The sequence below is a fragment of the Macrobrachium nipponense genome, chromosome 35 (genome assembly GCF_015104395.2).
Source record: "Macrobrachium nipponense isolate FS-2020 chromosome 35, ASM1510439v2, whole genome shotgun sequence".
Taxonomy (NCBI): Eukaryota; Metazoa; Arthropoda; class Malacostraca; order Decapoda; family Palaemonidae; genus Macrobrachium; species Macrobrachium nipponense.
In genome coordinates this window covers 5,584,892-5,607,090 of record NC_061096.1, presented here as the reverse complement: position 1 = coordinate 5,607,090, position 22,199 = coordinate 5,584,892, and the positions used below count along the sequence as shown (strand labels likewise).

The window sequence follows — 22,199 nt, the reverse complement described above, 5'->3', positions numbered from 1 at the left end:
CTTTCCAGCAGCCAGTAACTGATGATTGATATTTTTTCACAACAGACACCACTCAGCACAGTTTAACCACTGGGCCAGAAAGGAAAGGAAGTAGTGAGAGAGAAGGTGTTATGGCAGCAAGTTCCAGTAAGTAGGAAGGTCTGGGAAGGAAGGAATAAGATTGAAATTGGAGAAAAAGGATGGGAATAAAATTTCATGGGTGTTCTTGCACTCTTCTGCGGATCGATTGTGAAGGTGCCAGCAGAAGGGGACAGCAAGGGAAGAAGAAAGGAAGAGAATAGGAGCATTCTGATAATGAATAGCGTATGGATGCGATGCTTTGCTTATACTTTAGATAGCTGTATGCCATCCAGGACTAGTCGGAAGAAAAGTCCTTAAGTGCTTTATGAAGAATAATGGAGTATGAGTGTCAGGGAGGAGTAACTGAGGTGGTGTTTAACTGGGACAGATTTTGTTTACCTGGGTGGTGAGTAAGAGGAGAGGAAAGTTTACAGTGTTTCAATGTTTTCAATTGCGTGTTACTAATTTTGTCCCAGTTAAAGGGACCTCTGTGAAATTCTGCCTAAGAGGAAAAGTCTCAGGGCAATGTAATAGGTAATACTCTAATGGTTGATCCACTTCCTGTTTACAGTACTTGCATGCTCTGTTTTCAACATTGATCAATTGCCAGGTGCACAGATATCCTAGTCGTAGTCGACTGATGATGACAGCGAGTGTTCTAGAAGTATTTCTGGAAAGAGAAATACTTTGCAAATTGTTGTTTTCTACATACCATTTTGCAGATTTGGATCCTTGGAGAAATGATTGGCGAATTTCTCTGTGTGCTTCATTCTGGCAGTACCTGAAAATGTTGTTTTATTTGCATGGGGGACTGATTGATGGTAATGCCGATTGTATCACATTGTAGAATGCTTTTTGCAAGTTGATTAGCCTCCTCATTTCCTTGGATACCTATGTGACTGGAAATCCAATTTAATGTTATTTGCCTTCCATTACTCTGATGACTGAAGGGGGCAGCTTGTATGCAAGTGAGTGAATATACAATTTCAGTGAATGATTGATTCTTGATAGCAAGTATAGCACACTTTGAATCTAGGTGGATTGTTGTATTCCTTCTTGGTTTGGGGAATCATACAGTGCTTTTATATGCCGATTGGCTCAGTTTGTAGGGTGGAGGCATTGTTGGATAGTTTCAAACTGTTTTTAAAGGATGCAGAGACTACTGCTGCAGCTACAACTGGTACTTTGCGGTCAACTGACCCGTCAGTATAGTAGACATTAGGAGCGATTGTATTATTTATGGCTTCTTGTGCTGCTTTTCTGAGTTGGCCAGGTAGGCATAGTGCTTTATTTGTCGGGTGTAGAGTGAAGTTAAAACTGAAGGGGACAGATGCCCAGGGGTGAGGTTCAGCATATATATTGCTGGGTGTTTCCTTCTTAGTTGCTGCATCTGCTATTTGCATGCTACCCTTCTCAGGCTAGCAAGAAGGTTCCCTATATGGTCTTTGGGAGGATTAAATTCTTCATGGAAGTTGAAGTTTCTCGCTATTTTGTTTTTTAAGGGGCAGTCTCTGACGATTTTCAAGGCTTTGGAAATGATTAGATCAACTCTGGACTGGAGAGAAAGGAGGTTAGTTTCTGCTCTAAGTAGACAGAGTCTTGTCCACATTGAGGCACCTGCAATGATCCTCATTGTTTGAATTAGAACATTCTGAGAAGATGGCTTGGTGCACTTTGGCAAAGTGAGGTCACTCTCCACATTGCATATAAATGACATTGGGCTTTCTGTCTCATGAGCTGTATTTCGCTGGCAAGGGACACCTAGTGATTTATGTTGACTCCCAGATACATGAATTCATTTACTTATTCAGTGGGTCCACCCTTGATGGGGAGATTGTTGGGTGCATGTGTGTGCTTGATGGCCATGGCTTTGGATTTGTTTATGTTGATTTTTAAGCCAAATTCTTTGCACTTATCTTCAATCTCTGGGTTTTTTGTAGTTGATTTCCTCCAGGTTGCTGTGGAAACACCTGGTAGACATCACCAGCATAAATGAAGATTTTTGTATTTGTGACTTACCCAGTAATTATTTAGCTAAAAGTTTCTACTTGATGGCAACCTAAATTCAAATTTAACAGGTAGTGCTTTGATGGTTCATTGTAGATATACAGTGCCGTCCCCCTATGACAATACTAAGAATGACTTAGCTAATCACGTCTTTCTGTTTTCTGCCCTCTCGACGAAACATCAAGTACTCACAGCAGCTTGTTCTTATTTCTGGTTATATCACCGGATTTTGGTAGTGTTACAATCACTGGAACGCATTCATAGCCTTCGAGCAGGATGAGTGTTGTCTTTTGTTTATTTTGTTCAGTTTATCACCAAGCCGGATACATGTAGTCTCTAGAAATAATAATGGCATTATAAATAGTTCCTGAATGGGTCGCTATTCAAGTAGACCAAATACTTTTTCCATATATCGTTTTACTTGCTGGGCCTAACGTGTAAGTTGTTGGTTAAGAATTGCCATTAGTAATCTTTCGTTTTTAGAATTTTTTTATCGGCCATGAGCTATTAGCAAGACACCAGTAATAGTTACCTTAGAGCAGTCCTTTTGCACTCGTGATTGTTCACCAGACATGGGCTATTCTCAAGCCGAGGGTAAATGATTACCTTAAAGTAATTTTGAATATTATCCATTCTTTTATCCCAAAACTTATTCATTTACTTACTTACCGGGATTAGGCTACCTGTAAGTCGACCGTTAATGATTACCTTTAAAGTAATTCGTTGCAGGAATGTTGCATCATTCTGTTAGATGATATTTTGATTGTGGGATTTTGTTTATCGATAATAGACTAGTCGCAAACCATCGGCAAATATAATTACCTTATCTAGACTCAGTATCTGGACTCTGTTGAGTGGAGATATTGTGGATATTAAGGTTGTCGGTAGAAAAATCTTGTTTGGTAGCCTTAGTATTAGTCTCTCGATTGTATTGTATGTAAATAGGGAACCTATGTAATCAGGTAAATGCTACTAAGATTACATCATGTGATGGAAATATCTGGATTGTGAAATTGGTGAATGTAAGATTAGTCAATAAAACAAAAATAGTTGAAGGGAGTCTGAGGGGGTTGCCCCCTCGGTCAAACTTGTGGCTATTCCCAGGTATCAGCCGACAGCCATTGAAAAGGCATCTTGGGATGTGTTTATGGGTTTTGACTAAACACCACTGGGCTAGCTTTAATTTTGAGTGTCCTGTACTAGCAACTAGGCATTCAATCTCATAAGTGACCTCTTGCTTCCGATGGCCAGCCCTCCCCCAGGCTTTTGCTGCCAGATGTATGGGTTTGCTCACTTTCTTATATATGCTCTTAAAGGGGGAAGGATTGACTTGTCCATTGAAGAGGAAGTGAATCAGAGCTCTGTTCCTACTTTGGCATTTAGATGGACACCAGGTTTGGGAGCTCGGATCTCTCTTGTATCTGGTGTTTTTTGTTGAGCACCAATCTCCGTCCAGGTGCTCTGCACCATCTGAGGAGCTACACTCATAAACTCGTAACCAGAGCTGCTTGTAACTAACCTGAAACTTAGGACAGCCTTTCATGCCCCCCAAAAGTTTATGGTTTGGACTTTGAGATGTCTAGTGGTTTTGTTTGAGAACAACACCACAGGGTTGGCTTTATCACTGAACAAGAGGGTTGCTTTCCCTCGTGTTTTGATTAACATTGAGTTGCTCTATCTATCTGTTGTGCACTCGATAGCTCTATAAGATGAACGCATTCCAAGACGAAATTTACTACCGGGTAACTCAGCCTATGGAGTTGAGTGAGTGCCTTCTCACTGAGATAATTTTCGTCCTAGTATTGTTTATCCTCTGTCGAGGGTAAACACCTTAGTCGAATCTTTCTGCCTGACCATCAAAGACTTATGTCTGGTTGGCTTTAGATTCTCGCTTATGGTTCCTGTTTTGGGTTCCTCAATTATCATCACGAGAATCGTCAGAGTTATGCCTCAATAGATTCAGCATTGTCTTTCTGTTTACCCCACAGCACAACAGAAGTCGCTAAGTCTTTCACTTAGTTGCAATCAACACACAGACCACTGCGATGATTCAGAATGATTGTTCAGACAAATACAGTGATTTTTTGTCTTCTATTTTCTCTTAATTCGTAAAAGTGTTCAACTACTAGTTGTTAACCATGATTTGGAGTGAATGTTAGAAGACTTTGCCTGCCCTGATAGCTGTTTCCAGAGTAAACAGAAGAGTTATTCCCTGAACCAACCTTTGCAGTGACAAGAAGTGGTTCCTCAAGCAGTACATTCTTGTTTGGTTACACGGCTAAACACTTCCAGCCTTCATTGCTACAGGAATCAGAGGACCATCCATACCCTAGGAAGTTATGGTAAGAATTTGTCTCTTCTCTGTCTAAATGTGTGGTCTTCCATTTTATATGGGCTTCATGTTTAAGACACACACAGTGTTGTGGATTGTTTTTTGGCCTTGTTTGGAGCAAAGCAACAGGAATCAGAGGACCATCCATACCCTAGGAAGTTATGGTAAGAACTTGTCTCTTCCTCTGTCTAAATGTGTGGTCTTCCATTTTACATGGGCTTCATCTTAAACACACACAGTGTTGTGGATTGTTTTTTGGCCTTGTTTGGAGCAAAGCTAAGGATATAAGAACAGCCTTTTCCTCCTTAGTTATTAATCATTTGTTGCTCTTTAAGACCATTCTGCTTTCAGTATACCGGAGGCATAAACGATTTTTGTTTATCATATTTGTTTTCTTTTTTATGTCAGCTTTAAAAAAAATGTCAACATTTTTCAATACCTCGAGGCCATTGTTAGTGACTGGCATGACATTGTGGAAGGAAGCATAGGATGTTCTCCTATTATCTCTTCACCTTTTCAGTAAGGCGCTGAGTTTGGAGAGCCAGGTTGTACAGTGTATCTGGAGCACCCACCACTCTCAGTGGATGGGTCATGACGTTATGTCATGACGTTCAGTGTAGGTGTCAGTGTTTTCTGGGTGTTTTATTTTGGCGCTGTACCCAGGACAAGGGTGAAAACCTATCATACTTTGCTAGCCATAGGAGCATTCCCCTTGGTGCAAAGTTCCCCTTAAGTAGGAGGCGACCCATGGCTTTACCACCACACCATTACAAGTCAAGATGAGCACCAACCAGAGGCAGTATTCAGCTTCATTGCGCTCTTAATCGATAGGAATGACAAGCATTGGAACTTTTCTATTTCAAATACATTACATGATTTAATGCTTTGGAGTAGAATATGTCCATGATTCCACTTCCATTCAGTGTGGAATCAGCTATATAATTACTGGGTAAGTCAAATATACAAATATGATATTTTTATAATGAAATTAGATTTTGTATATACTTGCCAAGTAATTATATGATCAGAGCCCACCCACCTCCCCTCTGATGGACATTATGCATGAAACAGAATGACGTGATTAGCCAAGTCGTTCCTAGTATTGCCATGGGGGGATGGCACTGGATACCTACAATGAGCCATCGAAGTGCTATCCGTGAAATTTTAGTTTAGGCAGCCATCAAGTAGAAACTCTTAGCTATATAATTACTTGGTATGTATATACAAAATCTATTTTTATTATAAAAATGTAATTTCTACTCCTTTGGGTAGATTAAGTGTGACAAGATTTTCTATGAGGACATTAAACAGAAATGGACTGAAGATTCCTCCTTGTGGTGCTCCCTGAAAATAGACTCTAGCTGATCGATCTTGCGTATACATTTGCGTCCATGCCAAGAGATTGCCTAATATGCCTTTTTAAATGAGAAGAGAGTATGACAGTGGAATTTGCCAATTTATAGGCTTTTTCAACACCAAGGAAGATTATTTTGGCCTTTCTTTCATTAACTGTTGACAGGATATCTGTTACGCATTCTTGAGTATCGATTCCCTTCCTGTATGTATGGATACGAGGATGCAGAAGGGCCTGCTTTCCAGAGTAATCTGTTCAGGACCATCCTTTCTGCTACTTTTTCAGTGCAGCTAATTAGAGCAATAAGTCTGTAGGCTCCAGGTTGTTTGGGTTTGGAAATTGGGTTTATGTCCTGTTACTTCCATTTCCTTAGTCTGACTCTTTCAACATAAGTTTTGTTGACTAGCATAAGATTTATAGTTTTTTCCAGCTTCGCCCATATTCTTAAGCCCATATTCTTAAGCATGCTGTATGTTATAAGGTCAGATCGAGGTGCAGTATCCTTTGCTTTCTATATTGCAAGTTTTAATTCCTCTTTGGTGAAGGGAGGTTCTGTTTGATCATGGGCGTTACAAGCTACCACAAGTATCCTGCTTCTGAGAGGTTCTGAAGCCCTTGGGCATCTCTGGGTTTCCAGGGAGAGGTTGAGTCTTGGTCCTGTCAGCAAAGTGCTGTGCAATTCTGTCAGCTTCACTTTGTGGGTCAGAGTGAAGGATATTTATGAAATTTTCTTTGTTGAACCAGTTCCAAACCGTGGCAATGGGTGTGAGATGGTGTACTTGACTGCACAATTTGCACCAGGCTTCTGGTCTTACTCCCTCAGCTACTTGGGCAGAATGAGCTGAGACTTCAGTCAGTATGGTGTGCAGCTGGTCTGCTCTGTTTCTTCTGGAGTTTCCTCACTCGATTGACTCTTCTGTTCATTTCTTTGTACTCTGTGTTCGTGGTGGGGTATAATTTTTTTTAGCATTTGTTATGCTGTTGCAAAAATCCTGTAAAAGTGTGCAAACATCCTGCGGAAGATGATTTATGTATTCTGTAGACCAGATTGTCATGTGGTTTTCAAAGGAGTTCCAGTTAGCAAATTCAGGGTTCTATCTGGGAGGGGGAAGAGAGCCTCTTTAACTTTAACATTGTTTACAAGGCAAAGTGATCACTAGTTAGAATGGGGTGTACTTCCTAAAAAGCACCTACTCACAAATTTCTTAAAAAAAAAGAGTAAGATCTAGCTTTCAATCACTTAGACGAGGGGGCTCATTGCAATTGCTTAGTAATTTGACCCCAGGAAATTCTTGGAATAAAAGGTGCAGGTGGCATCCTTTAGGGTAGGGTTGGCTGGTAACTGGGATCTGAGGAAGGGGTGATGAGAGTTGAAACCTCTTGCAATGAGCATGTTATCTCTTGAGGCTGTGTCAAAAAGTACATCTGGCTCTAGGGTGCTGTTTAGTGATTCTATAAATATTGTGGATTTTAAGGGTCCTGCCTTCTAGAACAATTAAAACACTTAATGATTCTATGTTTGGAATGAGGGAGGAGGGAATACTGCTTTTGATAAGTGTTAGTAGCCCTCTTGTGTTGTCTGTAGGTGGTGTCTGGTATACAGTGTATCCTTTGAAGGAAGAGGATGGTTTCTCTAAGGAGAGGTTTTTGCAGAAGAATGATATTATGGTTTGTATCAGAATTGGTTGTGGAACTGGAATCACTGTCTCCTCATGAATGCAATTGCTGGAACAGTAATTCCTTGAGACATTTCTAGATTGTAAACTGAATAAGGGATTCGTTGTATGGAACATTTGCTACAGCAGAGAAGACTGCCATGAAGCAGGTTATCAATTGCATGATATTATCAGGGTTAACATTCACCTCTGGTAGTGGGTTGCATGTTTCAGAAGGATGTGCTGCTGCAGGAGTGAATGGTGTTGGAGAGACAGAGTTGTAAGGTTCTGGGGAGGAGACAGGCTGGGAGGATTAGAGATGAGAAGGAGAGAATGGCATGTAGGGAGAGGGTGGAGAAATGACTGGAATGGGAAAGGGAGTAGGTTGCAACAGGTTTGTGGGGAGGGGGGAGTAGGCAGGGAGGGGAAAGGGAAAGGGCAACTTTGCAGGGGGGCTGTCTCTGTCTTGGAGGAGGAGAGTGATTTTGAGGGTGAGGATTAGGAAGGGGAGGATAATGAATGGCAGGAGTTTGTGAAGAGCTAGGAGGGGGAGGTACAAATGTCCTACCTTTCATGCATGAAATTCACTGGAGCCGGGGCAGGACTTTTTTTTTTTTTTTTTTTTTTGCCAGGTGTGATGATTGCCCCTGCAGTTTAGGCAGAAAGTAACGGTTGGCAGGCCGGCTTTGAATTTGTCAAGGCACGTCTTTGTGGGGTGGTGATGACTGCAACTTCCACAGGTTTCAAAACCTGTACATTGGTCATGATGGTACCCAAAATGGTGGCACCTGAAACATTGTAAGGGATATAATCCTCAACTGGGAAAAAAACCCAGATGCCTAGATTAATTTGAGCAGGAATGGGTCCCTTAAGGGTGCATAACTCCTTTTGAGTGGGACGATTTGATTTTGTGCTAATGCACCTTTCAGCACTCATGATGGATGGATGATTTGCCAAGGGGGTAATGTTCAAGTTGAGGGGATAGTTACAAACTACCACTTTCATGAGACGTTCAGGAGGGTTGAGCATCATGAGTTCTGCATTTTTCTTTAGGAAGTCTGCAGTTTCTTGATTTTTTGGGGTGATTGTAAAATTACCCTCAAAGTCGGACCTGGCTGACATGACAAGAGCAGGGTTGGCCTTTTCTTAGGTGTATGACATTTCAGAGGCAACTACTCTTGAATTTTGGCAGAGTGTTTACCACAGTCTTAATGAGCTTGTTGTTTGCAAGTTTTGGGAGAGCAATTCTGCCTACTCTGGTTGCTTTTCTTTTTTGGACTAATGTCAGGGTCCTCCTTCATCAGAGGTGGAGGGCTCAGCAGTTGCTCCATGGTTAGGTGCTGGGTTTTCATAGGACACAGTGTTGATGCCAGTGTTCATTTCAGTGGTTATTTTAGCGGAGTTGAGGATAGTCTCAGTCTGGATCATCAGACTCCATGATTTTCCTCTTAGCAGGGTCAGTTGCAACGAAGAGGTCCGGGAAGGTGAGAGATCCTGATCTCTTTCCAGACATCCTGTATGGAAGAGATAGAGAAAAAAGAAAAAAACACACAATTGATCACAAAATGATTCTGCTCTGTTCACCTGAAAGAGTTGATTAAACAAAAACACTTTCACTTTACACTCTAACGTATTTCTCCAATGTTAATGTCGGAAAAATAGCGTAAAATTAATGGTCACTGGCTTCTAAAGCACGATATCACACTAAACAGAGGTGGGAGAGCACTAGCGAACTCCAAGGAGAGTAAACTTCAACAGCAAAAATGCCTTCAGGGGCCAGCTGCTCCTTCTCCTCGACCAAGACGACGAATTGCCAGGTTGCCGCCAAATACCCTATTTTCATCACTTGATCATTATCTACTGTCAGACATTTAGTCCAGACGCCCAGCAGCACCAGGCTACTTTCTCTCTCCTTGCTGTCTAATGCCTCAAGAAAACGTTGCTCCTTTGCTATTATATCAGCCTGCAGGTTCACCTGTTGATGTATTGTATTTCCACATCTGCACCTGCACCCACTGATTACCCACATTTTTCATAAATCCCCATCCACATTGACACTTTTTTAACATCCACATCTACATTCGCATCCGTAGCTCTGTTATAGCATATATGTTTAAAAGCATATACGTTTAAGTAATTTCATGTCATTTACAGCAGTTGTAATCTTAAAGGCAGGGTAATGCATTTTTTAGGAAACTCTCTCTCTCTCTCTCTCTCTCTCTCTCTCTCTCTCTCTCTCTCTCTCTCTCTCTCTCTCTCTAATGCGAAGAATGGCTTTGCGTTTTGTTATTCTTATCATGCACTGAGCATGAAATGGCTTTGTCCTACGACAGCTAAAACGTTCTTGCATCCCTGTTACTGTTTGTACATTCATTTGAAAGTACACGCACACATACATGAGTATCACTTATGGTTCTACTCTCAATTACTAAATCAAATATAACGTGGTAGCACATGATTTTGAAGTGTTTGGCAGAAAATCGTCTTTAACCCTTAAATATATCTAAATTCTTTAGATTTACAAAGTATCTATCTGCAAGGGTCATCAAATATCCGCATCTGCATCCACATCCCCAAATTTAAAAGATTGATATCCACGTCAACATCCGCATCCGCAAATGTAACCAAAATTATATATCTTCATCCGCAACAGCAAATCCCATCTTCAGACATCCGATGCATCTCTAATGTAAGTCGGCGATCCTCCTGTTAATTGGACTCTCAGGGTGCTAAGGTATTATTCACCTGTATCTTTTAACTTTTATGCTATACTTCGCAACCCAGCAGCATCAGGATCCAGTGCAGTCATAATGCAATCAATCAATTCATCCCTATAAATAGCTTCTCACGCAATGATTAGCATTCAGCTGTATAACCCAACAAATTTTCTGTTGTATTTCCCCTTTTTACAAGGACAATACGCAGTGTATCGACTTACAAACTTATCAATGAGTAAGACTTTAAATATGCAAATAAAGCGTTCTCAAACCCAAAGAAAACCGATCCAGAAACAAGAGAAGGTCTTGTAAACAAATTACGTTGCCATGGCGGCTGAGATCATATCTTTTCATAGCACATACAACATTAATATGCGTCACTCGTTAACCCAAACACTGCCACTGTATAAACTTGTTTCATAAGTATAGTACATCCTGAATAGAAGAATACTGAAAATATTTACAATAGAAAATGCTTACAATAGGAAAATATGCGGAGCTGCTTTGTTTGCAATTACGGTTTATAGCTGTCGCCTGCACACACACACACACACACACACCACAAACACCACACACACAGACACACACACACACCACAAACACCACACACACACACACACGCATACACCACAAACACCACACACACACACACACACGTGTGTGTGTACACGTGTGTGCGTGTGTGTGTATTATCTACAAAACTAAAGGTATTAATTCGAGTTAAAGAATTATTTAAAAGATCCTTACTTTCCATAAGATTTATTTTATCCAAGCACAGTTTACATTGTACTGACGAATTCGTTTGATAGTAATGATATACATTTTACAAAATTGTATATTTAACAGCAGACTCGTTCAAGTACTTTACTTGGCAATCAAAAATGTAATCTGAAAAGGTGTTCCACAAACTAGATATCTGTCAATTACTTTATTAGATACAAATGACTATTAAGTACCATAGACAGCAAAGTACGACCTAATTCTAAGAAAGCTTCAACAGGAGCATAGTTGCAGAGGCACAGACAAAAATTGTGAAGCGTAATTACTGAGTTCCCATACAGAATAGGAGACTGGTTGTATCCAAATGCTATACAAACATACCGAAATTCTGTGTTATTAAGTATGGATATTAACTAATTAATGCCATAGATTTAAAACTAAGCTTAACTATGTTGTTGAAAGTGTAATTTACAAGTAGACAGCAAACACGGGAAGCTGGTAGCATTCATGCTTAATATTGTCAGGTAAACATAAAAAATGTATACCCGACAGAATGCTTACCAGTTCTGTTGCTAAATATCTGTGCAATTATTTCTCTCGAAAGTAGTTTGTACATATAGATTGGAGTCTTACTAAAAAGGTGAAATTATCCTTCTCTCCGAATGGCTGCCTGACAGTATTGTCCAGGGTACGGGATATACTACAAGGGATGGGTAATGATGAGTAATAATCTATATTTCTCAGTATTTCACACGAAGGGCTTCTTAAAAACTTTTCTTGTAGTAATCTAAGTTTCAGAACACCTTGCAACAAAGAGGAGTTACAAGACTTAACAGAAGTTCGTTGTATCAACAGAAAAAACAGCAGTTGTAACACATTCTCTCTATAGACGAAGAACAATGAACCCATTACATAATACCAAAGTCTTCTATTGATTAAATAGACTCTTGGACAATGTATGAATTAACCTTTCAGGCTACAATTACCTACTTCATCAGTGCCGTGGTGGTATGTAAAGTGCAATTTCGAAACAATGACCTTTCAACTAAACATAGTAATAGATACCGAGCGTTCAGAGCATATGCCTATTCAATTTCAACATGCTTACTTTACAAAATACCAGACTCTTTTTATCATCTACTTAAGAAGTACCCTTGACCCACTTTCTTGTAAACTAGCTTGTTACTTCGGCTTTCCATGACTCCCAAAGTACTTCCCTGTCACTTAACAAAAGACTCAAGTTCATTTTGTATTGCTGTATTAAAAAGACTCTTATGACTCAGTTAAAATGAGGAATGCTATTAGACAAATTGAAGCAGTTTGCGTGAAACAAAGATATTACAGACTACTGACCCTTGTAAAAAGTACTGCTCAAATCTATATATTCATATAACGTGTAATGAAAATAATGATACGAATAAATATTCCTTCTTCTCTGACTATTCTTTGAATTCGCATAATTCGCTAAACTATTGTCCATGTGTGTGCCTGTTAATACACGCAAACATACATTAATGCATACACGTCTTTAAAGGTGAAACGTAAATGCTCTTTAAAAAATCAGGAAATCAACTAAACCAGGAATTGTATTTCAATATGAAAATGCAACCAGAAGTATTTCCCAATTAATGAAGACCTCCTCCAGTAACCTTTTATGTTTTTTATTTCATTTATTTATTTATTTATTTATTTATTTGCCCCTGGATCAATCACTGTGGCTGTTCTTCTTCTGGTTGTACTTCTGGTTGTGGTGCTGCTTCTCCGTCCGTTTCTGATCGCTTGCAGCAACTCCTGTAACATTGAAGAGTTCGTTAGATGATAAGGAGAAGGTAAGTTTATAATATATATATATATATATATATATATATATATATATATATATATATATATATATATATATACATATATATACATGTAACTAAACATGTATATACACTATATATATGTGTGTGTGTGTATGTATATATATTTATAGAGAGAGAAATATGTATACACGTACATTTGTTTTTGTACCTGTCAGTCCATTATTCCATCTATCATTCATGCCAATTGTTAATTTTAGCTGAATCATTCAGTATGAAGATAAAATTAGAATAAAAAGATTCGGTATTTTTAACTGTAACAAATCAGTCAGCAGTATCAGCTGACTTCTCAGGTATGTAGTACATACATAGAAAAACTTCTTAGTTGGCTGTTGGAGCCTGTTTACTTTTTAATCTGACAAGTGCCTCTTCTTGAGTATTAGATGGTGAGGAGGATTCCAGATACTTTGGGTACATAAAACTCAATGAGAGGGGCTAATGTTATTTTTACTAAAACCTTATATTCTTTTACCACAGGCCAAATGTTATCACACTCAAGATTTTCAGGAGGTAGAAAAGACTGAAAAAAAGAAGGAAAGCATTCATTAATGCCTTGCTTCATAAACATTCGAGTAGTTGAAGGTCTGTTCGAAATTTGGGTCTCTGAAGAGCACAATTTCTCGTTCATCCTAAATTTTCTTTTTATTTAAGAGAGAAAATTTTTTTTAGAGTTTATATTCTGGACTAGAGGCAAGAGTTATTTAGAAACTTTTCCTGGAGCTAAGGCAATTGAGGATGACTACGTCAAAGATAATCAAGGATGTAGAGCTGTTTGGAAGTCCTAAATGGATAACGTTCATGTTTATTTTCATTTTTTTATTTTAAATTTTTGCGTATTTGAAGCAAAATCAGCTCTGAACTAATAGGGTATGGGATGAGTCTCTAAAGCTATTTCAGTTTCTATTGTTTAGATATCTCTTAAGTTACCCAGGTAATTAAACTTTATACATAAGTGTATTTGATGTTTTGTAAAAGTGTATTGAAATGTCTGCTGCCTATGAATACGAGTGAGGTGTGCAACTATGGATGAACTCAAAAGTTTCATAGAACTAATAAGACCAAACTGTTCTAATCTGATGACAAACTTGACTCTTTACTAGATACAAATTAACTGACTTATGAGAAGGAAGTCTTGTTCTTCTGAGCTGAAAAAAACTGAAGTATTCAAGAGTTTGATTATTTCTTATATCTAATGGTTTTAAGACATTCTTGAACATAGGAAATTTATCACATGCCACTCAGCTAAGGTTATTACAAAGTGTACAGAAAAGCTGCTTCTGAAAGCAAAGCTTAATGTGTTATCTACAAATGTGTGAAGAGGTCAGATGCGAACTAAAGTAGTGTAGCTTCATTCCTTTTACGTGCATTATATGGAAGTCATTAGGAAAGATAAATTGATACCTACTTATAGGTTAGGCAGTGGAATGCTTTTAAAATATGAAAACAATACTTTCCGAGTAAACGTGTCCTTATGTCCTTCCTCATTTAAGAATGTTTCTTTGAGTTATATGACTATCCATTTCTTCAGAATGTACCTTTAAATAGATGTAAATAAATGAAAAAAAATAAAGAAAACACATTTGAGAATTACTGTAGGACAATCCTTACTTATTTAAAGATAACTAGATAAACAGGGAGTTTTTAAACTATAAGAAAAACGCTTTAACTTTTAATTGCCTGCAATCAGATATCCTGTCTTATATCGTAAATATCATAGTTGTTAGGGTACTGACATTTATAAAATAGATCGAATTATGATCTTTAGGTGGCAAATTACCCAATAAAATAGCAAGTTCTTTGAATCTGCCGTTCTGGAGTTCTTACCCTAGAAGGGCGGCAAGTCGCTCCTGAGTTCTCGTTAAAGCAGTGGTAGTATTACTTTCGAAGTCAGTAGGCTTTGCATCTTGCAAGACCTTGGCATCTTAGGCCTTAAAAAGCTGCATCAACCATTTTAAATACTCACAGGTATGCTCTTTTTCAGGATATTATTATATCGACAACTATTGGTACCTTCATATCAAAGACCTGCAGTTTGGCAATATTACTGAAATGAAACGCGGGATCTAGTTCTACTGGAGATAGTCATTCATAAACATTGGTCAGTAGGCTGCGTAAAAGTCAAGTCTCCCCACAAGATTAAAATTTCACATTTTCATCTGGTCTTAAGATTCAAGATTAAAATAGAGACCAGAATACAACTATCCGTATTTCTTCATAACGGTGATACTATCCAATCCCGAAAAGCTGCCCACAGTCTATGTGTTTCAGGATGTAGTAGATCATGATTCAGAGTATGCACATCTTATCTGTTGGAAGTGGTGGCAGCCTTATTTTAAAATGAACAGGTCCCTGATGACTGGGGTAGAAGTATCACAACCATATAGGAGCTCCACGCATCAGAGAGGATGTAGTTACCAAGGTGATATGAGACCTTCAAACATTAAGAACGACTTATTAAATGCAGTTTACAAGATCTTTTATAAAAACTGGAGGTTTACTGTCTCATATTTCCGTCTGAAAGAAATAAGTATTTAGATGTCTTAAGTGGTAAACCAAACTGATGTAAATTTGGTAAATCTAGTCCTTCATCCTTGACATGGCTGTTACTGCCTGATATATTTTAAAGTACGATAAATATCTTATCCTTAACTATTGGGAATATATCTAGTAGATAAACACCAAAACTATAATACTCACTAATTTATAGAATTGTTCAAGTAGCTTGAAAAGCCCCATACTTTCAGAAACGTTCTTGAAAACCCCGGTTTCTTCGGTTGCGTTGTTAGAGCATGCCTTTCATGTAATTTGTCAAGGTGTAGCGTGTAAAGTTGTGGGAATAATCGTTTATAAAGAATGCTGCAACTAGAAAACTAGTTATGTAGTCACAAATAATGGATGAACACTAATTAATGCTAGAACAGCTCTTAAGTGACCTACTGGTGTAGGGTGGGAACATTTACAAATGCAACATTAAGTGGCCAGATTCCTTACAGGTGCCGTGCTCCTGGTATTTTCTTTCTAGTTTCAGGCCAGTTTATTGTGGTAAATGGAACGTACAAACGCTCGCCCTACTAACCCAAGTTATGAAATCACAAAAATGTTTAAGTGGGTAGGAGATTTAGTCCTAACCCCGAAGCATTTCCAACTGCCTAAATTGGGAATTATGAAGTATTTTTTTCCAGGATAGTCATAGTACTTTGTAACGATTATATATATATATATATATATATATATATATATATATATATATATATATATATATATATATATATATATACATTTTTTGCCAAGACCATCCAATTTCTGAAATATTTCACAGAATTCCAGAACGTGTTTGGTAAAATAACTAATATACCAGTAGGTAACTAAGGATGATCGTGAATGAAAAGTGCATATACTCCGAGATAGTTACTTAATCAAACCAGCTTTCGAGTATGAAAGCGGCTGTAAGATCGTAGGTCTCAAAATGATAATTTTTTTTTTTTTTTATTGCTTGAACTCAAAAACATTTGTAACTTTTAAAACAACAGACGCTAAGTTACAGTTGTATCAATTGAATTTTTAGATTTAGAAAATATCACTGTCATTCAACTGTGTATCCTGTCAGGTCGAAACTTCCTCGAGGATTCTTGAAGAACTATTTTGCTGGGAGAGAATCACACACGCTTGTAACTTTCCGGCCAGGCAGCTTCAGGATACAGATTATTTTTCTTAGGTGTGTTCTATCTAATAACAGAATTGAGTTGCTGAATACAATCATTACTGTGCAGCACAAAACCTACAATACTTTTCATAAAATTAAGTAATACAGATCGGTAGACGCAAAGTCTAAAATTTTCACTTACGGAACGCATATGTCGGAAAGGCTAGGACATGCTCTGAAAAGTATTAAAATAATACAGATATTACACTTGAGTCATAGCAGTCAACACAACACTTTTAGATCTTGAGAAAAGAGCCTAAAATAAGCTTAAACTACTTTAAACTCCACATAGATACATCACGAACGCAGATTTCTCTGGTAAATCTTGTTTTTCATCCCTCTATTACCGATACATCCTGCTATCTGAATAGCACTTTAACAATTCGGCGTCTGATATGATAAAGGAAGCTCTAAAACTGTCATTCGAATCACTCTGTTACTGGAAATGAATTTTCAAACAGTCTTTAAGGGGGAGGGGCTCAAATAACACAAATAGAAATTTTCAATGGAGATTGAAAAACTGCTTCGTTCCTGCATATACTGTATTGCTGAGATACGTTAGGCTGTTATCAAGATAATGTGCCGTGTAATGTTAGATGATAGTTTATTTATTTATAAATAAATAGTGTTCAAAATAGAAAATCCCTGTTCTATGAATCAATGATGTAAGGTGGCAAATATTCACTCGAGCCTAATCGATTGAGAGTCAAAGTTCCTGACAAGTTCCGAGTTTCTACAACTCCTCGTTTCGCGCTTTTTGTTTGTTTGCATCACCAAATGAAGCCAATAATCACTTTCTTTACATAATATCTGCTACGGAATAATAAGTAATGTGTTCAAGGGTGTAAAAGGTCTAGCACTAGCACTGGAGCATCCCCTAAGCTACACTTTAAAGAAAACTATAAAGTATTTGTGCTCCAGATAGTCGTGGCACTTTAATTAACATTGCATCATTTACATATAATTTATTTGTCTTTATTTTGATATCCTAAGCACTTTTGGTATTTTGGTGAAGGTATAATATTCATTAAGGTATAATACTCATTTAAAAAATGCATCATGGATGATTAAAATTAAAGGCTGCTTGTAATTCATGGTAGTTAACTCAGTTCGAAGAAGTAACTTAAAAAAAAAAACATCAGATTGACGACATCTTAATAAACTTTCTAATTTTCTGTATTGCTTAATGCATTTAGAATGGCAGCTAAGTTATATAAACGCGTTGACTTATTAAATTTAAAAATATATATCACAAAGATACTGTTGCGTGCCATTTTATATCCAAATTCTTGAGGAATCCTTCTACTGAGCGAAACAATCACGCCCAATGCAGTAGATTTCCTGCCTTTCATTCCTGATTTCTTATTTCAGGATATTCACAGATTTATTTGTTTTACTTGGTGTTTTTAATAAGAGAATTCATTTACTGAAAACAATAGTTGTCTTGCCCTACAAAATAGGTTATGCATTTCATTATAAAGTCAATTACCGACCAGAAAACTCAAAATTTTGATATTTCACTTACGGGAGTGATGGATGGCACGACATGTCGGAAAGGCTAGGGCATTCTCTGAAAAATATTGAAAATAATTTTAGATACACCAGTCAACATATACTCGCCTTTACATCTTTGGTAAAGAGCCTAATGTCATTATTATTACGACTATGGGCCTTTCTTGTAAATCCAGTTCTTCATCCTTAAATGGCCACTACAGCCTACTTTGTTTTATCATGTTGAAAAATCAGTTGTTAATCGTTCTCAGTATGATCAAAGTAGCTTGAAAAACCAGGTATTTTATAGATAGTGTTAAAAAATGTATTACTATCATCTGTTGCTGTTAGGACACGATGTTCTGGCATATTGTTTTTCAAGAAGAATGGTACGTAACATGAAGGGAATAATCGTTTATAAAAAATGATTGAACTAGGAAACTGGGAATGTACTCACAAACGGCAGTACCCTCTTCAACACTAATGCATCAGACATTCTGAAGAGCCCTAATGGGTTAAGGTGGCGTAAGACTCGCGGCGAAAAAATCGCCTTTAAGACCGTAAACCTAAAAATGAATTCTCTCATTTTCTGTACTGCTGGAACTCAAAAACATGTGTCACATTTATAGCAATTGGAGCTAAGTTATAAAAATATCAAGTAACTGTTTAGACAAAAGAAATATCAAATCCAATCAGTTGTGTTCCGTATTAGATTAGAGCTTGCTCAAGAATTCTCGAAGAATTCTTAAAAGGAGAGAGAACCCCCTGCTAGTCATTCCTGATATTCAACTTCAGTATATTTAAAGATGATTTGTTATCATATGTGCTTCTCTCTAATAACAGAATTCATTTACTGAATACAATAGTTGCTGCCCACTCAAAACAGACAATGCATCTCGGTATAAAGTCAAGTACGCCTAGGAGACTCAAGGTCTGAAATTATTTACTTACGGGAGGGATGGGAGGCAATCCATGGTGGGAAGGCTGGGGCAACATCTGAAAAGCAACAAAGCAATACAAAATAAGACTGGAGCTGCAGCGGTAAAAGGAATACCTTTAAATCTTTAGACGAGAACCTGATATATCTATGGATTAACAACGGTACACTGATTATAGGCTTTACTTCTAAATCCAATTTTCATCAATAAATGTCCGTTGCAGGCTACAATTATATATCAGCAATTAATGGGGCTTAGTGGTTTGGATGAAAGTAGCCTAAAAACTGCATATTTTGGAAATGCAGTTCGAAAAATTTACGTTTCTTCCGCTTTGTTTGTCAGAAGACATTCATCCTGTAATCTGTTACCAAGAAGGCAAGCTATGTAAGTCCGAAGGAATGATAATTCATAAATGATGATTAAATTAGAAAATTATTATTCTACGGTCTTATGGAATAAGCCGACAGATGTTCACACATACATAATGCGCAGATCAGGCGGTTTTATCACGCTCTGTACTCAATATAAGCCGGACGCTTTCTTAGTTGTGATCACTTAGGTGTGTAAAATTTCATTCAACGCTAAATGGTGTGCATTTGATTTAGAATATTGCTCTAATGGAAATTAAAATAAGTAACTAATTTTATATATAACAAAGTTATCTTTATGAATTTACGATATGTAATTCGTCATCCAAAAACACACTTGAAGAATAACAATTTAGAGGAGGTTTATATATTATAACAACACACTTTCACGCACACAATATATATATATAATATATATATATATATATATATATATATATATATTATATAAGTGTGTGTGTGTGTCACATATCATCATAGGTAAAAATAAAAATTAAAAATTTTTAAACAAAATTTCATTAAAACGCACTAAAAAGTAAAGAAAAAATATATTTTTTGAGACACGCCAAGATTTTTTTACAATAAATCATGCCTACAAAAATAAAAGTGTGGTCGCCAAACATGGAAGGAAATTGTACAAGAAAAGAAATTTATATCTATTTTATCTCTTGTAGCATTTCCTTTCATATTTGGCGCCCATGCTTTTATTTTTGTAGATATGATTAATAGAAAGAAAATCCTGGGGTGTCTCAAAAAATTAATTTTTCACTTATTAGTGTGTTTCAATAAAAGGGTGTTTAATTTTTTATATATATACTTTTTAGGTTTGGCAGAAACTGTTACCGATCTATGATCGTACCTAACGAAATTAATATCCTGTCGAACCATAAAAGGATTGAAAAGTCCGCAGAGTTATTCACCGAGTCAAAGTTGTACAAAATTCCCAAGTCCAATGGACGAACGGAACAGATTGAAAATTGAGTTAAAAGATTTGACGCAAGACAAAGAAACAGACAAAAAGCATGCTAAATAAAAGTGTATAAAAATGAGAGACTGGATGTAGGTCCTGACTGGTTTTAGCTTTATTTCCAAGCCAGTGACAAAGGACTGATACATAGTGATAGAAATCACAATATATATACTACAGAGATAGTACAGATATACATACACAACTGCTTGAGACTACAAATCCACATCTCACAGCTGTCTAAGAGGGGTTAGCTCATTAGCACTAGTGCAAGAAATCACAATGTATACTCAATGGACAAACCTTTGAGTATACTATATTGGGATTTCTACCTCTATGTATCAGTCGTTCGTGAATGGCTTGGAAATAAAGCTGAAAACGGTCAGGACTTACACCCACTCTCATTCTTTTTACCTGTGGTGATGTGTGATAAAAGAACCATACGATAAAGTGATTATTAATCTATATATATATATATATATATATATATATATATATATATATATATAATATATATATATATATATATATATATATACACTCAGGAGAGTTCTTAATGCGAACGCGCACGCACACAAACAAAACACAAACACATATATATATTATATAATATATATATATATATATATATATATATATATATATATATATATATATGGGTCTACGATAGTTCGCCGCTGCCAGTTCACCGCGCGACAGTTCGCCGCGGACAGTTCGCCGCGTGCCAGTTCGCCGCAGAGCCAGTTCGCCGCCAACCTTTTCGCCGTTGACCATTTCGCCGCCAATGTAAAAGCTGGCAAACATGCACAGGGTATATTAAATTAGGAATAGGATAATAGGAAAGTATAGCCTAGAGATTGATAATTTAGCAACGTAGTATTATTATCATTTTGTCAATGAAAAAACCCAATTTGCCTCAAAATGAAGAAGCTAATACAAAGCTTATGCAGTTTTTTACTCGACCGCATCTATTCAGAGATTAAAGGAGGCAAACTACCACAAGTTGGGTTAGTGTGGTCAGACAGTTTGCCAAATGAATAAAGTAATCCTCGCAGTTTTTTCACTCGACCGTATCTCAGAGATCAAAGGCAAAAATAGGCAAAAATAAAGAAATATTGGTTTTGAAAAATTTAATCATGAAACTTCATTTGAACACTGTATAATATCTAAAACATGATTCCATACCGTATGATACATTAGATTATATGTAATAACAAATGATACCTATATTGAAGAAACGTGTACAAAAACTGATTACTGATTCTGCACAGATACAAAAACTGATACTCCACAGATCGTGCTGTCTCTTCAAAAGTTGTGTGCTAGTCCTCGTAGATAGTCCATGTTATCTCTAGTTACGAATAATCATTCACGATAGTTCGAATTCTCTCATTTAAAAGTTCATATCGGGGGCGACGTCGGGGGGGAGGATTTCCAGCCAAGAGTCCTTCAATTTCAGTGTCTCTAAGTTTTTGCGATCGAGTAAGTCCTTTTAATGAATTTCCATATCGAAGGCCGAATTTCACCCAGTGTGACTTGGACAGAACGATGCCATGCCTCGACAACATTGTTGGTGCGGTCTTCACCATTTATGACACGGTCATGTACATTCCACAATTCAATTGGAAATGTAGGAGCACGTCTTAATAACCACGGCGATTCGGACGTCCTATATAAGTGTCCTCAAAAATAGTCCAACACTGGCTGGAAAACATCTGGAAGGTGTTGGCCTGAGTCCTCGAAAAACATCAGATACGTCATCAGACGGGACAAAGGCTAGAGCTGGGATGGTGCGGCACTGCAGCGCAAAATCAGCGTCGTTCTCGTACCGCTGTTTGAAGCCTTCGCGCTGTATTCGACGATGAACACTCTGGGCGAGGTGAAAAAAGCAACCCCTGTTTTCAGCGTGCGGGAAAACGACGTTGGAGGCGCGAATGGCAGCCATATCGAAATCTGTGATGATCGACTGAGGGGCAGCTTCACCATTGGTAAGATGATTCAGCTCCCGGAACAAAGTCTCGTAAG

At 37.5% G+C, this 22,199-nt stretch overlaps 1 protein-coding gene across 1 annotated transcript in view; it reads right to left on the bottom strand.

Annotated features, from left to right (window-relative positions):
* Window positions 1–10,933: 10,933 nt before the first annotated feature.
* Window positions 10,934–22,199, bottom strand: part of LOC135208404 (uncharacterized) — a 113,529-nt gene continuing 102,263 nt past the window's right edge. The window contains exons 11-14 of the mRNA XM_064240538.1: window positions 18,853–18,897; window positions 17,936–17,980; window positions 16,553–16,585; window positions 10,934–12,636 (exon numbers count right to left, since the gene is read on the bottom strand). Coding sequence (XP_064096608.1) covers window positions 12,555–12,636; window positions 16,553–16,585; window positions 17,936–17,980; window positions 18,853–18,897 — 205 coding nt within the window. The 3' untranslated portion in view covers window positions 10,934–12,554. The remainder of the gene's footprint in view (window positions 12,637–16,552; window positions 16,586–17,935; window positions 17,981–18,852; window positions 18,898–22,199) is intronic.